We start from the raw sequence: 20,495 nt of genomic DNA, 5'->3' as shown, positions 1-20,495 counted from the left end.
CAGTCTCCCAGTTGCAATCCCCAGCTCAGAAACCAACTGTAAATCTCACCTTCAACAGGCACCGAACACAGGGAGTCCATGCTTTTAGCTGGTCGGATAGTAGCCTTTTCCACTAGAGACAAAAGAAAGCATATGAAGAGGAAGATTCAGAACAATAGACCAGGCTGTAAGGACACAAGAGAAATTTCTTTAGGAAAATTTTTCAAGTATTTATAATCTGTGTTCTTAGAAAACACTTCCCCACTTCACTCTGAGCGCTCATACTTTCTCAACGAGACTAAGCTGACAAAAACAGGGCACTGCTAAGTCAATGTTTTATTAATTTTACACATGAGAGTAAATTGCAATTTTTGTCAAAAAGTTATTGGAAAATGAGGAGTCCTGAACCCAATTTTCTTGCAGGAAGAGTGTTCAAAGCTGAATCCATGGGGCTCCAGGCGGCCTCTCCTGTCTGACCAGTGAGAGACTGAAAGAGCAGGATTCTTGGCTGCAGCCCTACGTATCTCTCATCTCCCAGGAATTTGATACAAAAGGTGAGAGGGCCCGAGGGAACTGGAGTCACCTTTTTCCACAGGTGCAGCTCTGTCCCTTGAAGTCTGTGGACTGGCTGCTCCCCCAGTGACCTCACTCAGTGACTTACCCTGAAACGGATCCCAACCACATCTTTTGTTTTTGAGCACCTGATATGTGCCTGGTGCCACCTTAGCAGGTTTTTGGAGTCTAAACAAGTAAAAACTGATACCAGGCACAGTATTAGACACTGTTATGGTTTAAGTGTGTATCCCAACAGGCCTGTGTTAGAAACATACTTCCTCAGTGCAGCACTGTTTGAAGATGGGGCCCCATGGGAGGTGTTTTGGGCATGAGGAACACACCTCATTAACGGATTAATGTCTTACAGGAACTGATTTCCCTTTTCTCTCTCCTGCATGCACTCACTCTGTGCCGTAAACTAAAGCAGCACAAGACCCTTACCAGAAGCCGAGCGGATGCTATGCTCCTGGCCAGAAGCCTCCAAAATCATGAGTGAAAATAGACCTCTGTTCTTTATGAACTATACAGCCTCAAGTATTCAGTTCTAGTAACAGAAAATGAACCAAGGCAGACAGATCCACAAACATCATGTCTTCAAGGGGCTGAACTGGCTAGAAGGGATTTCCCTCCAGCACAAACTTGCTAGCAGGGAAAAAGGGGCAACTGGAAGCTGGTACAGGTAAATGAATTCAGACAGATCTGGATTTGAGTCCAAACTGCAGTGCTTTTTGGCTGTGTGACTTCAGATGAGCAGCTTGCCTTCTCTAAATTCAGTTTCCTTGTGTGTAAAATGAGGAAAATGACAGCTGTTGTGAGGATTCAATGAGTAAGGGTTATAAAATAATTAGGCTGTACTAAGCTAAAATAAAATAAATAAAAATAATGATACTGCTTACTGTTACTGTTGGTGCTACTCAGGATCACCCAGGGCTCGGCTCTGAAGGGAGAGATAGGAATTCTACAAGAAGCAGTCAGGGTTGGCCCTGACCCAGAGTGGGCCTTAACTTCTGCTTATTTTGGTCCCTCTTTTAAAGCTCTCCCCCTTTTCCTCCTAGCTCCAAGCCTTGCTCCTCCTGGGAGGTTCTGAGTTAGCCCCCTGGTCCGCAGCTCCAGGTTTCTCTCTGACTAGAGTGCCTGCTGTGGGAGGGCACAGCCTTCCCCTCTCAAATTCTCCGCAAGGGCAGACATTGCCTTCAACTGCCTTACTTTGAGTACTGTGCCAGAATCCTTGTCCTTTGACGATCTGCTATTTCCACAAGCTCATGAGCTGATTTAGTATCCTAAGGTACCATGACCAGCATCCCTTCCTTCAGGTATTCTGGACACACTTTGCCTTCGCTTTCAGGAAACTACATTTATGGACTTTTTCGGTTTCCATGTGTTGACCTGGCAGGGCAATGACTAAGTGTCCCTGAGTGTCACAGAGGGTGGGCAGTTCTGCCTTCAGGGCCACCAGTGTCCAGTTTTGGTGGTTGGATTCTCTTTCCCATGCTGCAGTTCTGTGTGGCTGTGGCTGTAAGTGAGATTTCCTAAGGATTCCTTGACTTCTTTCCTCGATAGTAACTAAGAGCTCAGGACCCCTGGCCAATGCCTATATTTAGATTATATTTTTGTGTCTGCATCTTGGTCTGGCCTCATGGAAGTGCTTCCCCTAGTTTGCTGGCAGCTTTTGTGTCCCTGAATCCCCTCCCTCTGAGACTTTGCTCAGAGGTAAAGCTACTACAGCAGTACAGCCTTGGGATTTTCTACTCAGAAGGGGTCTTTTGAAGATTTCTTGAACTTTTCCTATTTGATATTATAAAGAAAAATATTAATTGATTCGAATGGCAGTATCCCAAGTTTCTGCATCTTCATTCATTCAGTACTCCATTTTTTTCTGATCCTGTGTATTTTTAAATCTCTGTTCAATTTTGTAAATATGGTTAAATACACTTCATCTGCCCCCCTCCCCCAAGGAAAAACCCCAAAAGTGTTCGTGGTGAATTAATTTTTTAAAATGCTCTTAATTATGGAATTTTAAAACATTATTTACATATGTTAACCCCTGGTTTTCCCCTTTCTTTTCTTTTCTTTTTACATTTATTTATTTGTTTGAAAGTCAGAGTTACAGAGAGAGGGAGAGACACAGAGAAATCATCTATCAGTTGGTTCACTCCCCAGGTGGCCAAAATGGCCAGGGCTGTGCAAGGCTTAAGCTAGGAGCCAGGAGCTTCATCCAGGTCTCCCACATGAGTGGCAGGGGCCCAGGGACTTGGATCATCTGCTACTGCTTTCCCAGGTCATTAGCAGGGAGCTGGACCAGAAGTGGAGCATCCAGGACTTGAACTAGTGCCCATATGGGATGTCAGCATTGCAGGTGGTGGTTTAACCCACTAGGCCACAATGCTGGCCCCTGATTTCCCTCTTTCGCATGCACATTTCAACACATAGTGAACTTATGGAGGCCACACTGGTGGATTCTGTTGCAAGACTACCTTTAAGTACAGATTCCAGTACAGTTACGACCATAAGGCCCTCTGGGCCTCAGCTTCTAGGACTCTGGTGCAAAGCAGTCAGGCAATAGTCAGATCCAGAGAGCCCTTGGAACAGACATGGATGGCTGTTTAATTTCACCCCCACATCCCATCAAAGTTAGCTAGTTTGGTGCTCTGTCTCTGATTAGCTTGTTCATAAGATGTTAAACTAGTGGCTTTCAGCCATGGATGCATAACAGGATCACCTGGAGGATTTTTGAAAATTTTTCCAATACTCTGATCTCATCACAGACTTTCGGAGGCAAAATCGCAGAGTGTGAACCACTTTGTAGGCAACCACGCTAAGAAGCCCTGGCAGGGACACCTTGTCTCTTCTGTGAATCTACCACCATTTAGTTCATTCAGCACCTTGGGTGTGTTCCTTTCGAAATTCACATTGGGGGGCCGGTGCTGTGGCCAGCGGGTTAATGCCCTGGCCTGAAGTGCCAGCATCCCATATGGGCGTTGGTTCTAGTCTCGGCTGCTTTTCTACTGATCCAGCTCTCTGCTATGGCCTGGGAAAGCAGTAGAGGATGGCCCAGGTGCTTGGGCCCCTGAACCCACGTGGGAGACCCAAAGGAAGCTTCTGGCTCCTGGCTTCGGATCGGCTCAGATCCAGCCATTCATTGTGGCCATCTTGGGGGTGAACCAGCAGATGGAAGACCTCTCTCTCTGTCTCTACCTCCCTCTGTAACTCTGTCTTTCAAATAAATAAAATAAATCTTTAAAAATACAACTAAATACAAATTTTTTAAAAGATACATTTATTTTGATGCAAAAAATTTAAAATCATACATAGTTTTAAAATAATACATATTTCCTCAAACTTTTTGAAGAGCCCTCATATGCATGGATTTCAAAAAATTTTCACACCCAGATAAACATCTTTCAATTCCATTTTTCCATGAACTTTCTGAAGAATGATGGTATCCTTTGTTTTTTCGTGTATATACCTAAGGTAAAGTTTAATTAATAAATTAGGCACAGTGAGGCACTATTAGAAATAATGTAAAAATGGAATAAGTATATTGTAATAAAAGTTATGTGAATGTGGTGTCTTTCTGAAAATGTTTTTGTATGAAACTCATTCTTCCTGTGATGATGTGCAATGAAATGATGCCTCTGTAATGAGATGAAATGAAGCAAATGATGTAGGCGTTGTGATGTAGCATTAGGCTACCACGTAAGGGTTACTTGAAACAGGCACTGTGATATCTCAACAGTTGATCTGATAACTGAGACATCTCCCAGTGACTAATGGGCAGGTAGCACACACAGCGTGCACATGCTAGACAAAGGGATGATTCACGTCTAGGGTGGGACAGAGCAGCATAGCGTGAGATTTCATCACACTACTCAGAGTGGTGTGCAGTTTAAAACTGATGATTTGCTTATTCCTATAATTTTTCACTTAGTATTTTGGAGCTAGGATAACTAAGGGTAACTGAATCCACAGAAAACAAAATCACAGATAAGGGGGAACTACCATATTCATTTTTGGCCTCGATAGCTATATTATGGTTATGTAAGATGTTAGCACGAGGGGAAGCTGCATGAAGGGTGCACAGATTTCCCGTGTACTCTTTCTGTAACTTTTTTGGAAGCCAAAATTGTCTTTTTAAAAAAGAACCCCTAGTTAATTAATATGTTTGTCTCTAGTAGGTTTAGTGTGATGAAATCATCTTAGAAGAAGATGAGCTAGCACACAGTCCATGTGTCACAAAACCCCACCGCCGTTGAATCTTACCTGAGAGCCGCTGCCCTCTCACAAACACGCTCCCATTTCTACTCAGCTTTGATTTGGAGTCTGATCCAGAACGTCCCAGGTTAAAAATCGATTTCCACTTCTTTGATTTACTGGAAAGCTTTCTCCTAATAGAGCCAAGGCATAAGGGATTAGTTTGTTAACTAGTTATGTCAAGGGTACTTTTAAATCAAGAAAAAAAAAGTATTTCAATAATGTTTGCAGTTACAGATGGCTCTAATATCTCAGAAAAAAATCCTCTCTAAAATCCAACATGATCCTCATTCTCACCTTGTCTGAGGATACATTAGCAAGAACTAAGACCATATTCCTGAGGGCAAGAGGCAGAGGCGTGTACCAAAGGTAGGGATGATGGCTAACAGAGGCAGAGATCACGGCGAGCCTCAGCCTCCAGCAACACAGTTCTGGGAACTCTTGTAAGCATTCTAGTCCTGAGTTTTCAAAGGTACCAGTCTCTCAGGGGCCAGTGTTGTGGCATAGTGGGTAAAACCGCCTGCAATGCCTCCACCTTATATGGACGCTGGTTAGGGTCCCAGCTGTTCTACTTTTGATCCAGTTCCCTGCCAATGGCCTGGGAAAGCAGCAAAAGATGGCCCAGGTGCTTGGGGCCCTGTACCATGTGGGAGAGCTGGAAGAAGCTCCTGGCTTTTGGCTTAGGCCTGGCCCAGCCCTGGCCATAGTTTTCATCTGGGAGATGAACCAGCAGATGGAAGACTCTCTCTCTCTCTCTCTCTCTCTGTACTCTGACTTTGAAATAAAATCAAATCTTTAAAAAAAAAAAAAAAAAAAGAAGATCCTAGGCTTTCAGAGGAGTAAGCCCAAAAGATGGTAGACTTCAGTCTGGATAGGCTCCCTGCACTGTGGGACAGCCACAGGAGAAGGCTTCGGACTTCCATGAACTGAAAAGGGTTGGTTGAGAAAGCAGACCTGGAACAGAGTCTGGCCCGCTGCTATTGGGAGAGATGCAGCCTGCTGCGTGTGGTCAGTGGTTACTTCAGGGAAAGGCAGAGGGCAGGACCTCGCTGGCTTTGCCTCACTACCAGGCAGCTTCCGTGGGTGGAGACAGGGACAGCACTAGACTGGGTCGGGAGAGCCTGATACCACCAGGGGTCACCACAGAGGCCTTGCCCTGCTGTGGCTCAGCCCAGCCAGCGGACTTCATGGAGTTCCAGGGTGAAACCCTGCAACCTGGGGGTCCCACAGAGAACCTTTCTCTGCAGGCTTCTCAAAGAACATCCAGTTTCAAGCCCATCACGTGTTTATGATCAATCTGAGACAGCTCTGCAGTGTCCAGCAGTTTCTTTGGGACTTGGCTTGTTCTTTCTGAAGTACTTAGTCTTAGGGTGCACATCATAGGGTGGCATAACTTGGGGTATGGTGGACTCCAAGGGTAGTTAAGAGCACAGAAAAAATGCACTGGATGGTCACTTCAAGGTATCTTCTTCCTGATCCCTGAAGGCAAATCTCACCCCGCAGAGATTTGGGAAGAGGAGCAGTGAGGTCAGTCTCAAGAGGACATGACACACAGTCCAGGAAAGAGAGATTTCAAACCAGGTGAGTTTCAGCCGTGCCATTCCAGTTGTGCAGGGTTCTGCCCTCTCCCTCCATGGAAGATGCTGATAAAGGTGCTGCTTTCAGGTTTCTTTTCACTGACCAGTGAAGATCACACCCTCAGATGAAAAGCCTGCTTTCAGCCCTTTTACCTACTGTATGTCTAAAATTTAGGACTACTGCTTCAGTCACTGCCTCCTACAGTGGGATGTGAGAGAAGGGGTGAGATCAGGGTTGCAATGGAAGAACTGAGAGGGAGAAATAAGGAAAGACAGTCTCGCACCAATGAAAAGGAGGTCTGATTGGTTTTGGAGGGTAAGGGGATTCTGACAGGTCTCAGGGGGGCAAGGAAGCCAAGGATGTGTCCCCAAGAGATGCTTGCCTGCAGTTCTTGGCCTAGGGTGGCGCCATTTGTCAACTTGTCCTCTGTCTTGAGATTTGCGTCTATGCCTCTTGTAATGTGATATAGGAGTGTGGGTTTGTTCTGAGTAAACTTCCTTTTGTAAACACCAAGCCTCTTTTGTCTAAACTAAGGAGTAGGGATTTTAGTCATGACTTGTGATATGACCCCTATGACTCCCACCCCCATCCTGGTACTTGGGGTCTCTATAACTTGGAGCAGTGAGTGACATTATCAAACGCTGGTGAGAGAGTTGTGGAGCCAGCTCCCTTCTCTTCTGGAATGTTTCCTTCTGCCCCTACCTGGACTACACCCCTACCCACAAGGCCATCACAGCCCTGAGACAGTATACCTCTTCCTCTCTGTCCCGCTCCATTCAAGCATCTCCCAAAATTCAAATGAATCCCACTTACTTGTTGTCTGGTAACTCAAGGACAGTGTGGAAGAGGGTGCCCATGGGGGGAACAATCTCAGGCAAGCTGTTCTCCCTCCTTTCCTTCCGAGCAGGATGGTTGGTAGCCAGGCTGCGGGCCTGAGCTTCCTCCAGGCTCACCAACTTCATGGGCAGGGAAAGGGCTGGCAGGGTCAGGCTCTTCATGATGGGTCGGTTTTCTGGAATGGAACGAGAAGAGCTCAGTTAGGGAAGAGGTCCGTGAATGGATCCATCCAGATTCCACATCAACAGCACTCCATTTTTGACCTCTTGGCAGGGACTGGCTGCCAACCTTGGCTTCACTAGGGCATGATGGGGCCTGGGGCTGTGGCTGTATGCAGGAAATCGACAGCTCTCCTGGCCAGACTAGCCCAGAGGGCAAACAGGAGGCTAATTGCTTCTGATACTTTTCAGAGAAGGGCCATTCACTCATTAATATGACAAATTTATTTAGCACCTACTGTGGGCTACAGTAACAGCTGTGAGACCTCTGCACCTTGTGTTCTGGGAAGAAGGGAATGTCTGTTCAGCCTCAGAGGTAGTATATGGCAGGGCACTTTCCCTCTGCCCCACAGTTAGAAGCCACCTCCTGCAAGGCAATTTAAAGTTGGAGTCTCTCCTTTCCACAGTTCACCCAGGCATCTATCTCTGCAGTAAGAAGACAGCTTATAGCCTGTACTATTCCTTAAAAGGTAAGTGGCTCTTTATGTACTACTCAATCATCTTCTACTATATGTAAATAACCCCTTCCTACACTCTGGTATTTTTTAAGAATGGGAGTGGTGATAGAAATCAATAGTATACAGGGTTACCAATTTTCTCCAAGTCAGTGGTTCTCAACTTTGGGCAATTTTGTGTACCCACCCCAGCCAGGGACATCTGGCAGCATCTGGAGACAGTTGTTTTGACTGTCACAGATGCATGTGGGAGAGCTACTCCATTTAGTAGGTAGATGCCAGGGATGCCGCTAAACATCCCACCATGCATAGCACAGTGCCCCATATCAGGAATTACTCAGTACTAAATATCAGGAGTGCTGAGGCTAAGAAACACTGATCTAGGTAAAAAGGAAATCTAAGTTTGTTTCTAGTGTGTCTTTGGTGACATTGTATTTTCTGACACTTCCCATGATGTGTAGACATTCACCTTGGACCAAGTCAAACTAAGACTCACTTTAAAAAAAGGAATTGTTTTTTGAAAGACAGTAACACACACACACATACACACACACACACACACACGAGAGAGAGAGAGAGAGAGAGAGAGAGAGAGAAATGAGAATCTTCTGTATGCTGGTTCACTCCCCAAATAAAACCAACAGCTCAGGCTATGCCAGGCTGAATCTGGGAGGCAGGAACTCCATTGGGTCTCCCTGTGGGTGGAAAGAATGCAAGTACTTGGGCCATCATGCTCTGCCTCGCAAGCTCATTGGCAGGCAGCTGGATCATAAGCACAGAATAGTTGGGACTCAAATTGGCACTCCAATATGGGATGTGGACATCTCAAGCTACCTTTCAAATAAATACAAATGAATATTTTCTAGATAATAAAAATTATAAAGTATAAGGAAAAAAATCCATGAAAAGAGAAGTTCTAACAGTTTCTTCCAACAGCCATACTTTTAGTACTTCAGTCTTTGCTATCCTCTAGAGTGTGGAACTCCACTTTGGAGACCATAATGGTCCTAGCCACATGTTCCCTGTGTCATTCAGGTCAAAATTTACCTCTTCAGAGACCATTACCACTCTGTCCCCGAATAACACTCCCAAATCACTAACCACAGATTACTCTTCCGTGTTTCTTCTTGGCATTTGCTGTCTTTGAAGTGATAGTATATGAATTTATAAACTTACATATTGCCTTCCTCTTCCCAACCAGACCATTGCCCTTTGCAGAGCAGGGTCTTAGCCATTTTGTGCACCAGTGTATCTCCAGTGTCTGGGACAGTGCCTGGTATACTGGAGATACTCAACACATGCTTATTTTTATTGAATCTTAGAGATATTACAATTTCTCTGGTCAGTGCTCATATCCATTAAATAAAGGTATTAGAGTCTATGACTTCTGCTATGGTGTGTTTGTGTTCTCCCAAAATTCACATGTTGAAACCTAGTCCTCAATGCCATAGTATTAAGAAGTAGGATCTACAGCAGATGGAAGATCTCTCTCTCTCTCGCTCTCACTCTCTCTCTTTCTCTCTCCCTCCCTCTGCCTTTCAAGTAAACTTTTTCTTAAAAAAAGAATTAGGTCTGGGGCAGGTGTTGTGGTGCAGCAGGTTAAGCTACCATTTTGCATGCTTTCATCACACATTGGGAGTGCCAGTTCGAGTCCCAGCCCTCCACTTCTGTTACAGCTTCCTGCTAATGGGTCCTGGGAGGAGAAGATAGTGGTTCAAGTGCTTGGGCCTCTGCTGCCTACACAGGGGACTGAGATGGAATTCTGGCTCCTGACTTCAGCCTGCCCTGTCTCTGCAATGTTCCACACTAATGTATGTGAATATTCACAGCAGTTATTATATATAATAATAAAAAAAACAAGAAACAACCTGAATGCCCATGGACCCATGAACAAATTGACAAAATGTATTATATGCATTTAGTAGAATATTATGCAGCTGGAAGTACTGATCCACGCAACAGTATGGATGAATCTTGAAAACATGTGTAAGTGAAAGAAGCTAGTCACCAAAGATGACGTATTACATGATTCTATTTATATTAAAGGTTCAGAATAGGCAAGTTCATAGAAACAGAAAGTAGATTACTGGTTTCCAAGACGTGGGGGAAAGGAAAAATGTGGCGTGATTGCTTACTGGGTGTGGGTGTGATGAAAATGTTCTGGAATTAGTGATGGATGATGGCTGTATAGTTCTGTGAGTTAAACTAAAACCACTGAATTTTATTCCTTAAGATGGTTAAAATGTTGAATTTTATGTCAGATTTATCTCAATAAAATTTTTTAAATAAAAGAAAGGGCATAAACCATATAGAGTATTGGGTAGGTAGGGGTAGGAATAATTATAGTAGGAACTGAAATTTGACATTGATTCCAATTGATGGTTCTGATGATTATACTGTTTTTTCCAAATATCTTAGTTGAATAGGAACAGAATACTTTAATAAGTCAACACATATTTTGCATATATACTTCTCCATACACCACTGGTTCTCCAAGTGTGGATCTGACCAGCAGCATCAACATTACCTGGAAACTTTTTAGAAATATAAATTATCAGTTGCACTCAGGACATATTGAACCAGGAACCCTGAGGCTGAGATCCAGTCCTCTGTGGTTTAACAAGCCCGTCAGGTAACTGTTATGCATCCTAATGTGGAAAAACCACTCTCAAGCACAAATGGCTGTTCCCAGGCTTCTAGATTAACTGGATTCTGGTTTTCATAAATTACACCCACAGGAGATTAAGCAGCATAAACTAATTCATTCCTAGGGTTCATTATGTCATTATGGGATGCCCACAAACACACACTCAACTAGTGCCTGGTGCAGGGAGGAATAAGTAAGCATTTGAAAACGCTTGCAGAGAATGTATTCTGACTATGCATGTCAGTATGAACACACTGCCTCTAACTCGTTCTCTTAAGACCTCAAAGTGAAGGTATAAGGGTCTTCTGAAACATTTTAGTGAAAGTAAAGGTGAAATATAATAGGGAGACTAATGTTCCAGATCCCTTCAGTTATATAATAACTGAAGAGTTTAAGAACTCCCTAAATTTAGTAGAATACTACATCAGTTTTCTTCTGCCTCAGTACATTCATGGGACAGGACAGGTATGCAGTTGAACAGAAACATTCAAAAGCCACATACACAACACACTATACCTTGACTTCATATATACAGAAACACATATGCACCATTCCCAGACACTGACACAGAGTTGCTGGCATGCATGCACAGGCAACACTCGGCTAGAAACAAGCCCACTCTCACTTATTTTTGGTCCCCATCATAGGGGCAAGAAAGAAGGCTTGCTAGTGGGGATGAGGTTGGGGGAGGGGGGATGTGATATGTGCCAGGAGGAATCAGTACCATCATTCTCCACAGAACTGGGTGCACCGCTGTTAAAGATTTGATCCACATGATTCAATATGAACTCAATCACCACCTGCTGGACTCGGACTGCAAGGAAGGCTGCATCACCATTGCAACCAGTGGCTTCGATTTCTTTAGACCTGAACCGCAGAAGGAACACAATCAGTGAGTGAGTCTGGCTTGCAACCTGAGGCAGTAAGGTGAACCAGTAGGCCTTTTGCACAAGTTTCATTTCCAAAATTTATACAGTTTTTTAAAATTTGTTGAATACTTTAACTACTTGAGACCAATTAAAGGGACTGTCCAAGAGGCTGTGAAACCCAACACAATTTAAAAGTTACCTGGTATCTAAAATTTAAAACAGTTTACCAAGTATTAGAAATTGCAGGGCTACAAATGCTCTCCTATGAATGTATAGAAATGGATTTCTTAAACTTTTATAGAATCACTCCCATCCAATTATTCTATCGGGAAGGTCAATATTTATGATGTAATATGAAGCAGATGGTTTAGGTTGTAGCCAGCTATGGCTCCTACCAAAGCCAAGAAATGCTAATAAGTCCCAAAGATAAGAAAGTCCTTTTCAATAAATTGTAACCATTGCATCAGCCACATCCTGGTTATTGCCAGAAAACACCTTAGGAAACCAGTGTTTCCAAGTAAGCAGGGAGCGAGCTTAGGATATTGAAATCACCTTTAATTCCTATGTGCTACAAATGACCACTTAGCTGCAGGCTTGTCTTCAAGGGGCTTAATCTTCATTTCAATGGTGGGCTCAGCCCTGGGGGGTGGTGAGAAGATGAAGGTGTGGTGGTTACCTGAGGAGGTTTGGAGCCCACACCAGAGCCAGGTTCCTGGCATGCATGTTGGTCTGGCTGCTGAAGGAGGCGATGTGCGCCAGGTGTCGGATCAGGTATTCCAGGGTCCTGTAATGGTTCAGTGTTTTGACAAAGTAAGTAACTTCAGTGCCTGTGTGATGCCTGACATCTGGAGATCATTCTAAGTTTGGTTATGAGAGACTCTAAATATTTCTAGCTTATGAATTTTGAAGGAACATTGGGAAGATGTCAAGATTGATGGAAGTAATTTTCTTGGCCATAGGCATGCTGGTTGGGGGTGAGGAAGGGGATGGTCTTGTGAGATATTTTAAATATTAAATATCTTAATATTGTGAGGAACTTCTTTTTATATCACATCAAAATCTGTGCCCTGTGGGCAGACACAGGGAACTGGGGAAAGGTGGTAAAATTAGGGACGAACCCAGGAGAATAAAATAAAAGAATGGGATGATAGGAGACGGTACTGGTGAGCAAGTAGTGGTTCAGTCAGCCAAGTGCTCAAGAGCTGCAGTCAACTGATGTCTAAAAACTACATTGGTTTTCATACATTTGTTGATCCTATGAATCTCTGTAAGAACCACGGATGTGACTGTGAGGCTGACTTGCTTCATCAGAGACACCCTTTCGGGGAGCTCTGTGGCCACCAGCATTGCTGCTCAGACACCAGCTGTTCACCAACCTCAAGTTGCCCCCGGGAAATTGTCCACTGAATTTGCTCCCTCTTAGGATGTCAGCACGCCTCTTTGGTATTACACCACATTGACAGGCTGCACGCTTCTTTTCCCCAGGATTCTTACCTATAATGGGATGGGGGAAGTTCCTGGATAACATTTTGGATTCGGGCCAGTCGGCCTTCTTCCGGGCAATGTGACACAGCCTCCTGTGGAGAAGAACATGAAGCAGGCCCGTGAGGATGAGCGTGGACACTCACCTGTGTAGGCTGACATTATTCAGGCTCCTGGTTCTCCAGCCTCGCTACTGTGCCCAGAGGTCAAGTTTCCGTGAGACACATGTTTCCATGGAAACAACCAACCAACTACAATTTCTGGGTGTTCATTTTGTGAAATATCTCATAGCATGTGCACGCAGAGATGGGAGCATCTTGTTTATCCTTTGATGGATGTCTAATAAGGAATATGTAGGGTTGTAGAATGTTGCACATGGCAGGGAGAGTCATGGAGACTCACTCTTGGAGGGAGACAGAGACAGAGGCGAGATGTGAGAGAGATGACAGAGTGGTACTGCTATACTCACATCTGTCTTTGTGGATATAAATAGCCACCCCTCACCTTGCCTGTGACTATCCTGATTATCTTGAGTACTCAGCTGCTGCCTGTCCTAGATGCTAGGAAGCAGGGAAGACATGCCTCCCATGGTGGGGATAAGAATTTTGTTCTTGAGACACAGTGGTCTTGCCCAGACTTGCTCTCTGGCTATTTCCTGTGTGGGTATTTTGTTCTCCTATCAGCCCAAGAGCCTTCAAAGAGAGCAGGAATGGCATGCAGGCAGTGTGATCACGGGCTGGCCCACGTCATCTCTTACAATGTAAGAGTCCCTGGGCAGATTCCTCTGCTCCTGGTTCTGCCCCCTGTCCAGAGAATCTGAAAGGCTCAGGGGCTACTCCCAGTGCAGTCAGGGAGTCCTCATGACTGCCAGCATGGCAGTGGGAATCCCATTTTTCTTTCTTTACTGAGATGTAGTATGCATGCATAGGCAGGTCTCTAAAAAGTTCATGCAAAATGCATGCCTTTTTTTTTTTTTTTTTTTTTTTTTGACAGGCAGAGTGGACAGTGAGAGAGACAGAGAGAAAGGTCTTCCTTTTGCCGTTGGTTCACCCTCCAATGGCCGCCAGCGCACCGTGCTGATCCGATGGCAGGAGCCAGGAGCCAGGTGCTTTTCCTGGTCTCCCATGGGGTGCAGGGCCCAAGCACCTGGGCCATCCTCCACTGCACTCCCTGGCCACAGCAAAGGGCTGGCCTGGAAGAGGGACAACCGGGACAGAATCCGGCGCCCCAACCGGGACTAGAACCCGGTGTGCCGGCGCCGCTAGGCGGAGGATTAGCCTAGTGAGCCGCGGCGCCGGCGCAAAATTCATGCTTTAAAAACTGCATGTAGGGCCAGCGTTGTAGTATAGTAGGATAAGCCTCAGCCTGCAGCCCCTGCATCCCATATGGCCACCGGTTCGTATCCCGCCTGCTCCTCTTCCGATTCAGCTCTCTGCTACGGCCTGGGAAACAGTGGAAGATGGCCCAACTCCTTGGGCCCCTGCACCCATGTGGGAGATCTGGAAGAGACTCCTGGCTCCTGGCTTCAGATCAGCTCAGCTCTGGCCACTGTGGTCATTTGGAGAGTGAACCAATGGAATGGAAGACCTCTCTCTCACTCCCTGGATCTACCTCTCTCTGTAACTCTGTCTATTAAATAAATAAAATAAATCTTTAAAAAAAAACCCTATGTATAAACTTCAAAATTCTCTTGTACCAAAATAAACTTATCTTTTAATCCTTTTCTATGAACGTTTTGAGTACTCTTGTATTTCCTTCCAGTGCTGGAAACTTGCTTTACATTTGTATACAGTGAATGGGATAATTATAAAATATATCCTTGAGTTTGATAAACACAGTCCCTGCCCCTGTAATAAAATAATAAGATCCTAGCTGGGATGACAGCTTTCTTAATATATACCGTTCACCCCTATTTGTCTTTACCTATCATTTGCTTGTATGTAAATGCTGAAGTTGACACTCTCAAAAATGAAAAAGTTTCCTGAATCTATATATATGAAATACATGAAATTTGTAGACAATTAAAATAAAAAATAAATAAATAAAAAAGAATGAAAGAGTTTTGAGGCACAGAAAAATGGGGGGAATTAACTTTTGGGGGCACCTTCTATTTCCCAGGTCTTTTTCTAGCCCCTCTCTGCTGTGTATGTCCTGGTCTACCTCAGAAGAGAACTCCTTGGTCCTGCCCAGCATGGCCATCCTGATCCCTCTCACTTGTCCCCTTTGGCAGTCTCCACCATTGTGTAGGTGCAGAATGTTGTCTCTTCAGGGTATTGCTGGTTGTCAGTCTCCCTCGCTAGAGTATGAACGCTGACAGCACAGAGAGATGTGAAGAGTCCCTGTGTCCAGACACTGCCTAGAACACAGTAGGTGCTCCTTACTTTGGCCAGCTGTGTCCATCAAGTTTTTTTTTTTTTCTCTGTCTTTTTAAAATTTAATTGAAGTAAAACACACATACAGAAGTTCACCATTTAAAAAAGCAATTAAAATCATCTACACGGAAAACTTGTAGGGAAACTCATTTCCCAGGCAGAAGTGGGGGCAGAGGTGGGCCTGGGCCTGTCAGTCGCAGGTGCCCCAATCTCCTGGTGGGTTTGCCAGCCAGAGAATAGACCCAGTGCAAACAAGCATTCTGCTGCAGCCCAGCTTTCTGAGCTCTGCAGGACATAGGGGCAGGGGCAAGAATGGAGCCTTTAGGAAGCAAGCCAGCATCTCCCTTCTCCAGAGCTGTTGTTATTGGAAAACAGCATTGGGTGGTGAAGCGGACCCTGGCTCTGCCAAGCGAGGAGAACCTCACAAGGGGGGCAAAGGCAGAGAAGCTCCAGGGGTGGGGGCTGCTGCTGCTTGTGGGCTCTGGGGCCTCCCACGTTCTGTCATGCACAGAGCACCGGCGGGGAAGCCTCTCTTCATCTCTGCAAAACCAGGGTCAAGCTTTGCAAAACTTTGTACCACACCCCCTTTAAAAAAACTGTTTTGGGGAAAAAAGGTTGTCGGCTCTCATGGAAAGTTCCTTTAACATTTTAGGAAGCTGTTACTCATCTTTGTTCTCTGAACAGGGGCAGGCTTACCCCGATGCCTGCAGTCCCATTAGGAATTGGCCTTTATTTCCTCCCTGACAGTGTCTCCTATCCTGCCCCAATTCCATCCAGAAGCTCTCTAGATTTGAGTTTTTCTCCCAGTGGAGTATGGGGGAGGGGTGTCTCTACAAACTTGTTTTTAGCTTTTTTATGTTCTCTTCTTAGGATGATGGAACCCATCTTTGGGCAACTGAGGGAAGGGAGTTGAAATTTTTGCCCATGTCAACTTTTTATCAGAGAATTTCACTCAACACTAGTGGGGCCAGTCTGGCTAATAGCTAAAACTTGAAAGATCCAGGATAAAATCTGGCCCCTGATTCTCGTCAAATCAGTAAGACAAGCTTCCGGCTCTATGGTTTTTGGTGAAGGCCGGGCTCTCGTCCCTGCAGTAGGGTCCTCACTCGGGGTTTCCCTGTTTACCACAGCCATCTCCGCTCCTGCCTCTCAAGTCCTGCTTCCAGGCAGCCCTGTCACCAGGTGGCCCAACACAAACAACCATGGCTGTCCCAACTGCACCCCAGTGGCGACATCAATTTTTTGTTAAGTACTTAACAATAATTATAAAATCATTTTATGTCTTGAATCATTTTAAGCTATTGACTAGATGTTTAAAAAGTAATCATGTTGGCCAGCGGCGTGGCTCACTAGGTTAATCCTCTGCCTTGCGGCACCAGCACACCGGGTTCTAGTCCGGTTGGGGCGCCAGATTCTGTCCCGGTTGCCCCTCTTCCAGGCCAGCTCTCTGCTGTGGCCAGGGAGTACAGTGGAGGATGGCCCAAGTGCTTGGGCCCTGCACCCCAGGAGACCAGGGGAAGTACCTGGCTCCTGCCATCGGATCAGCGCGGTGCGCTGGCCGCAGCGCGCCAGCCGCGGCAGCCATTGGAGGGTGGACCAACGGCAAAGGAAGACCTTTCTCTCTGTCTCTCTCTCACTGTCCACTCTGCCTGTCAAAAATAAAAAATAAAAAAAAAATATAAGTTTCACAAGAGCAAGTATTTTTATTTCTATTTTGTTCATGGCTAAATCTCTAGCAGCCAGAATTATGCCTACAAGGTACCCAAAACATATTTGTGGAATGGAGTAAATGAATGAGTCAATATTTTGCTTTGTGCTTCATGATGCCAAACAACCGCATTCAGGCCATGCTTTCAAAAACAGTACCTCCTAGGCCGGCGCCGCGGCTCACTAGGCTAATCCTCCGCCTTGCGGCGCCGGCACACCAGGTTCTAGTCCCGGTTGGGGCGCCGGATTCTGTCCCGGTTGCCCCTCTTCCAGGCCAGCTCTCTGCTGTGGCCAGGAAGTGCAGTGGAGGATGGCCCAAGTGCTTGGGCCCTGCACCCCATGGGAGAGCAGGAAAAGCACCTGGCTCCTGGCTCCTGCCATCGGATCAGTGCGGTGCGCCGGCCGCAGCGGCCATTGGAGGGTGAACCAACGGCAAAAGGAAGACCTTTCTCTTTCTCTCTGTCTCTCTCTCTCACTGTCCACTCTGCCTGTCAAAAAAAAAAAAACAAAAAAACAAAAAAACAAAAAAAAAACAACAACACACACAAAAAAAACAGTACCTCCTGAGGACCTTTCCCCTTGGTGATGAGAACCAGCATGGCAGGCGCAAGCATTGTGGCACCGTGGATTAAACCACCTGTGACAATGGAATCCCTTATGAGCTCCACTTCCAATCTAGCTTCCTGATAATGGACCTTGGAAAGCAGAGGATGACCCAAGTCATTGGGCCCCTGCTGACTATGTGCGAGACCTGGATGGAATTTCAGGTTCTCGGCTTTGGCCTGCCCCCTCCTCAGCTATTGTGGCTATCTGGGGGAATGAACCAGTAGATAGAAGATCTCTCTCTCTCGCTCTCTCTGTAGTTCCCTCTCTTTCCCATCCAAGTACTAACCAGGCCCAACTCTGCTTAGCTATCAAGATCAGACAAGAACAGGCATGTTCGGGGTGGTATGGCGAGGGGGAGGGGGAGGGGGAGGGACAGGGGGAGGGCGAGGAGGAGGAGAACTAGAAACCAGCATGGCTGAGGCAGCTCCTGGCAGGGTGACCAATCTTCCTGTTTTGCCTGAGATGGAAGGGTGTCTGGTGAGATGGGACTTCAGGTGTTAAGATGGGGAGTCCCTGGCAAACCAAATCAGGCACTGCGAGCTCACATTCAGTCTGCCTTTGCCTGTAGCCAAGCACTAGTTGTCTGCCCCAAGTGACATTTCAGATGTGTGCAAGGTCAACCACCCTGTCCGCAAGTATCTACTAAGTAACAGTTGCAACATTTTTCAGTAGCTGGAGAGCAGAGAAAGAAACCACAGTTAACAAAGTAAATCAAGCACAGTTCATGTCCTCAAGGAAACTTACAATTTAATGAGGGAGACTGATATATAAAGAAATGATTTCAATATACATCCAATATGTAACATGTTTCCAAACGGTCTTTCCCTAAAATTTCAATTCTGCAACTTTGCCCTATTTTGGGTGTAATCATTTTTAGCTGGATCATTCTGAACAAAGTTCAATTTTTTCTAAAGTGAATTTTTTGTGATCAAAAATAAAATCTAATTCAATAGGTTGAATAATTGCTCCAGAAGGTATCAGATCACAATTCCTGCAACCTGAAAATGCAACTGTATTTGAAAAGAGAGTCTTTGTAGATGTGATTAAAAGGGGAGGGGGAGGAGGAGGGAGAGGGGGAGGGGGAGAGGGGAGAGAAGGAGAGGGGGAGAGGGGGAGGGAGAGGGTGAAGGTGAGGGAGAGGGGGAGAGGGAGAGGGGGAGAGGGGGAGGGAGAGGGTGAAGGTGAGGGAGAGGGGGAGGGGGAAGGAGGGAAAGGGAAGGGGGAGAGGGAGAGGGAAGGGGAGAGGGAGAGGAGGGAGGGAGAGGGAGAGAGGGGGAGGAGAGGGGGAGGGGGAGGGGGAAGGAGGGAGAGGGTGTGGGAGGGGGGAGGGGGAGGAGAGGGGAAGAAGGGGAGGAGAGGGGGAGGGGAGGGGGAGGGGGAGGGAGAGAGTAGGAGAGGGAGAGGGGGAGGGGGAGGGAGAGGGGGAGGGGGAGGGGGAGGGAGAGAGAGGGGGAGGGAGAGAGAGGGGGAGGAATAGGAGGAGAGGGAGAGAGAGGGGGAGGGGGAAGGAGAGGGGGAAGGGGAGGGGGAGGGTAAGAGAGGGTGAGGGTAAGAGAGAGGGTGAGGGAGAGGGTGAGGGGAGGGGGAGGGAAAGGGGGAGGGGAGGGGGAGGGAAAGGGGGAGGGGGAGGGATTGGGAGAAGGTGTGGGAGAGGGGAGGGGGAGGGAGAGGAAGAGGGAGGGGGAGGGGGAGGGAGAGGGGGAGGGGAGGGATTGGGAGAGGGTAAGGGAGAGGGGGAGGGAGAGGGGGAGGGGAGGGATTGAGAGAGGGTGAGGGAGAGGGGGAGGGGGACGGGGAGGGGGACGGGGAGGGAGAGGGAGAGGGGTAAAGAAAGAATACAAACACTTTAGGACCCATACAGGTAATTTGAAATGATTTTCTGAGATATCCAATTTATACCTTCAGTAGAAAACTATAGTCAGTCTTATGACAGGCTTGCCAGCATGAAATGGCAACATTAAAAATTGCTTAAATATACAACTATATGATCTAGTAATTGATAATTTTAAAATAATTATGTTTCTTTTTCTATGAATTATTCTTTGTTCATTTGTTTAGTGGGAAGTTATTTTTTCTTTGTATTGGTAAGCAAGTGTTCTATATCATTAAAGAATTTTAATTCCCTGTCATTTTATTATAGCTTTTATAATTGTTCATTATCTTTATTTTTATTAACATACTTTAAAATAGGTAAATAATTTATCCATTATTCACTTTGTTAGGTTTCCCTTTTGTGATCTTTCCCATTGCTTTCATTGTTGGAAAACCTTTCTCTACCCTGAAATCTACTGAAAGGTAAGGCTGTAACTTGATTTCCCCCTTATCTTATCTAATAGTTAACCAGTTCTTCCTACATTGTCTCAAGAACTGTACCTGTTTAGTTTTTCACGTTAAGTTTTTTAACTTTTCATCAGTTTTTCATGTTTAAGTTTTTTAACTGTTCAGTTACTTAATACATGATCCTATTTAAGTGCTATCTCTATTTTTAAGTAGTGTGGGAGTCATGAGACAGAATTTTAAATCTTTATCTGCACTTACTAACTGTATCATCCCAAGCAGGACTCTCTTTGAGTCTGAATTTACTCATTTGTACAAGAGACAAACAAAATTACTTCATAGGGTTATTTTAATGAGTAAGCGAAATAATATTTATAATGTGCTTATCACATAGAAATCACTCAATGAGGTATCTATTAAAATCACTATTATTTCATTAATATTTCCTTACTGTTATTCCATTGAGATATAATTCTATTCTTGCTGCACAAGTAGGTTTCAATAAATTATTGTGATAATGTAACAGAGCTATTCCCATGTCCCTGAAGAAAGTTTGCTTATGTTATCATATTTATTATTGTGCTTAAAGAAACCTATTAAATAATGAGTTCTTCAACATAGTTAACCTCATTAGGTTCTACCCATGAGAAGTTAGCCAGCAC

The 20,495-nt window shown here is 45.4% G+C and overlaps 1 protein-coding gene across 2 annotated transcripts in view; it reads right to left on the bottom strand.

Annotated features, from left to right (window-relative positions):
- Nucleotides 1-20,495, bottom strand: part of ARHGAP31 (Rho GTPase activating protein 31) — a 128,906-nt gene that overhangs the window by 22,121 nt on the left and 86,290 nt on the right. For both annotated transcript variants that reach the window (XM_051819004.2, XM_051819005.2), the window contains exons 4-9: nt 12,884-12,966; nt 12,066-12,173; nt 11,245-11,387; nt 7,177-7,375; nt 4,795-4,919; nt 50-112 (exon numbers count right to left, since the gene is read on the bottom strand). In XM_051819004.2, the coding sequence (XP_051674964.2) occupies nt 50-112; nt 4,795-4,919; nt 7,177-7,375; nt 11,245-11,387; nt 12,066-12,173; nt 12,884-12,966 (721 nt within the window). The remainder of the gene's footprint in view (nt 1-49; nt 113-4,794; nt 4,920-7,176; nt 7,376-11,244; nt 11,388-12,065; nt 12,174-12,883; nt 12,967-20,495) is intronic.

The sequence above is a fragment of the Oryctolagus cuniculus genome, chromosome 4 (genome assembly GCF_051225735.1).
Source record: "Oryctolagus cuniculus isolate XC-2025 breed Fujian yellow rabbit chromosome 4, ASM5122573v1, whole genome shotgun sequence".
In the NCBI taxonomy this organism is placed as follows: domain Eukaryota; kingdom Metazoa; phylum Chordata; class Mammalia; order Lagomorpha; family Leporidae; genus Oryctolagus; species Oryctolagus cuniculus.
Note: the sequence above shows the minus strand (reverse complement) of the source record. Positions and strands in the feature narration are given on the sequence as shown.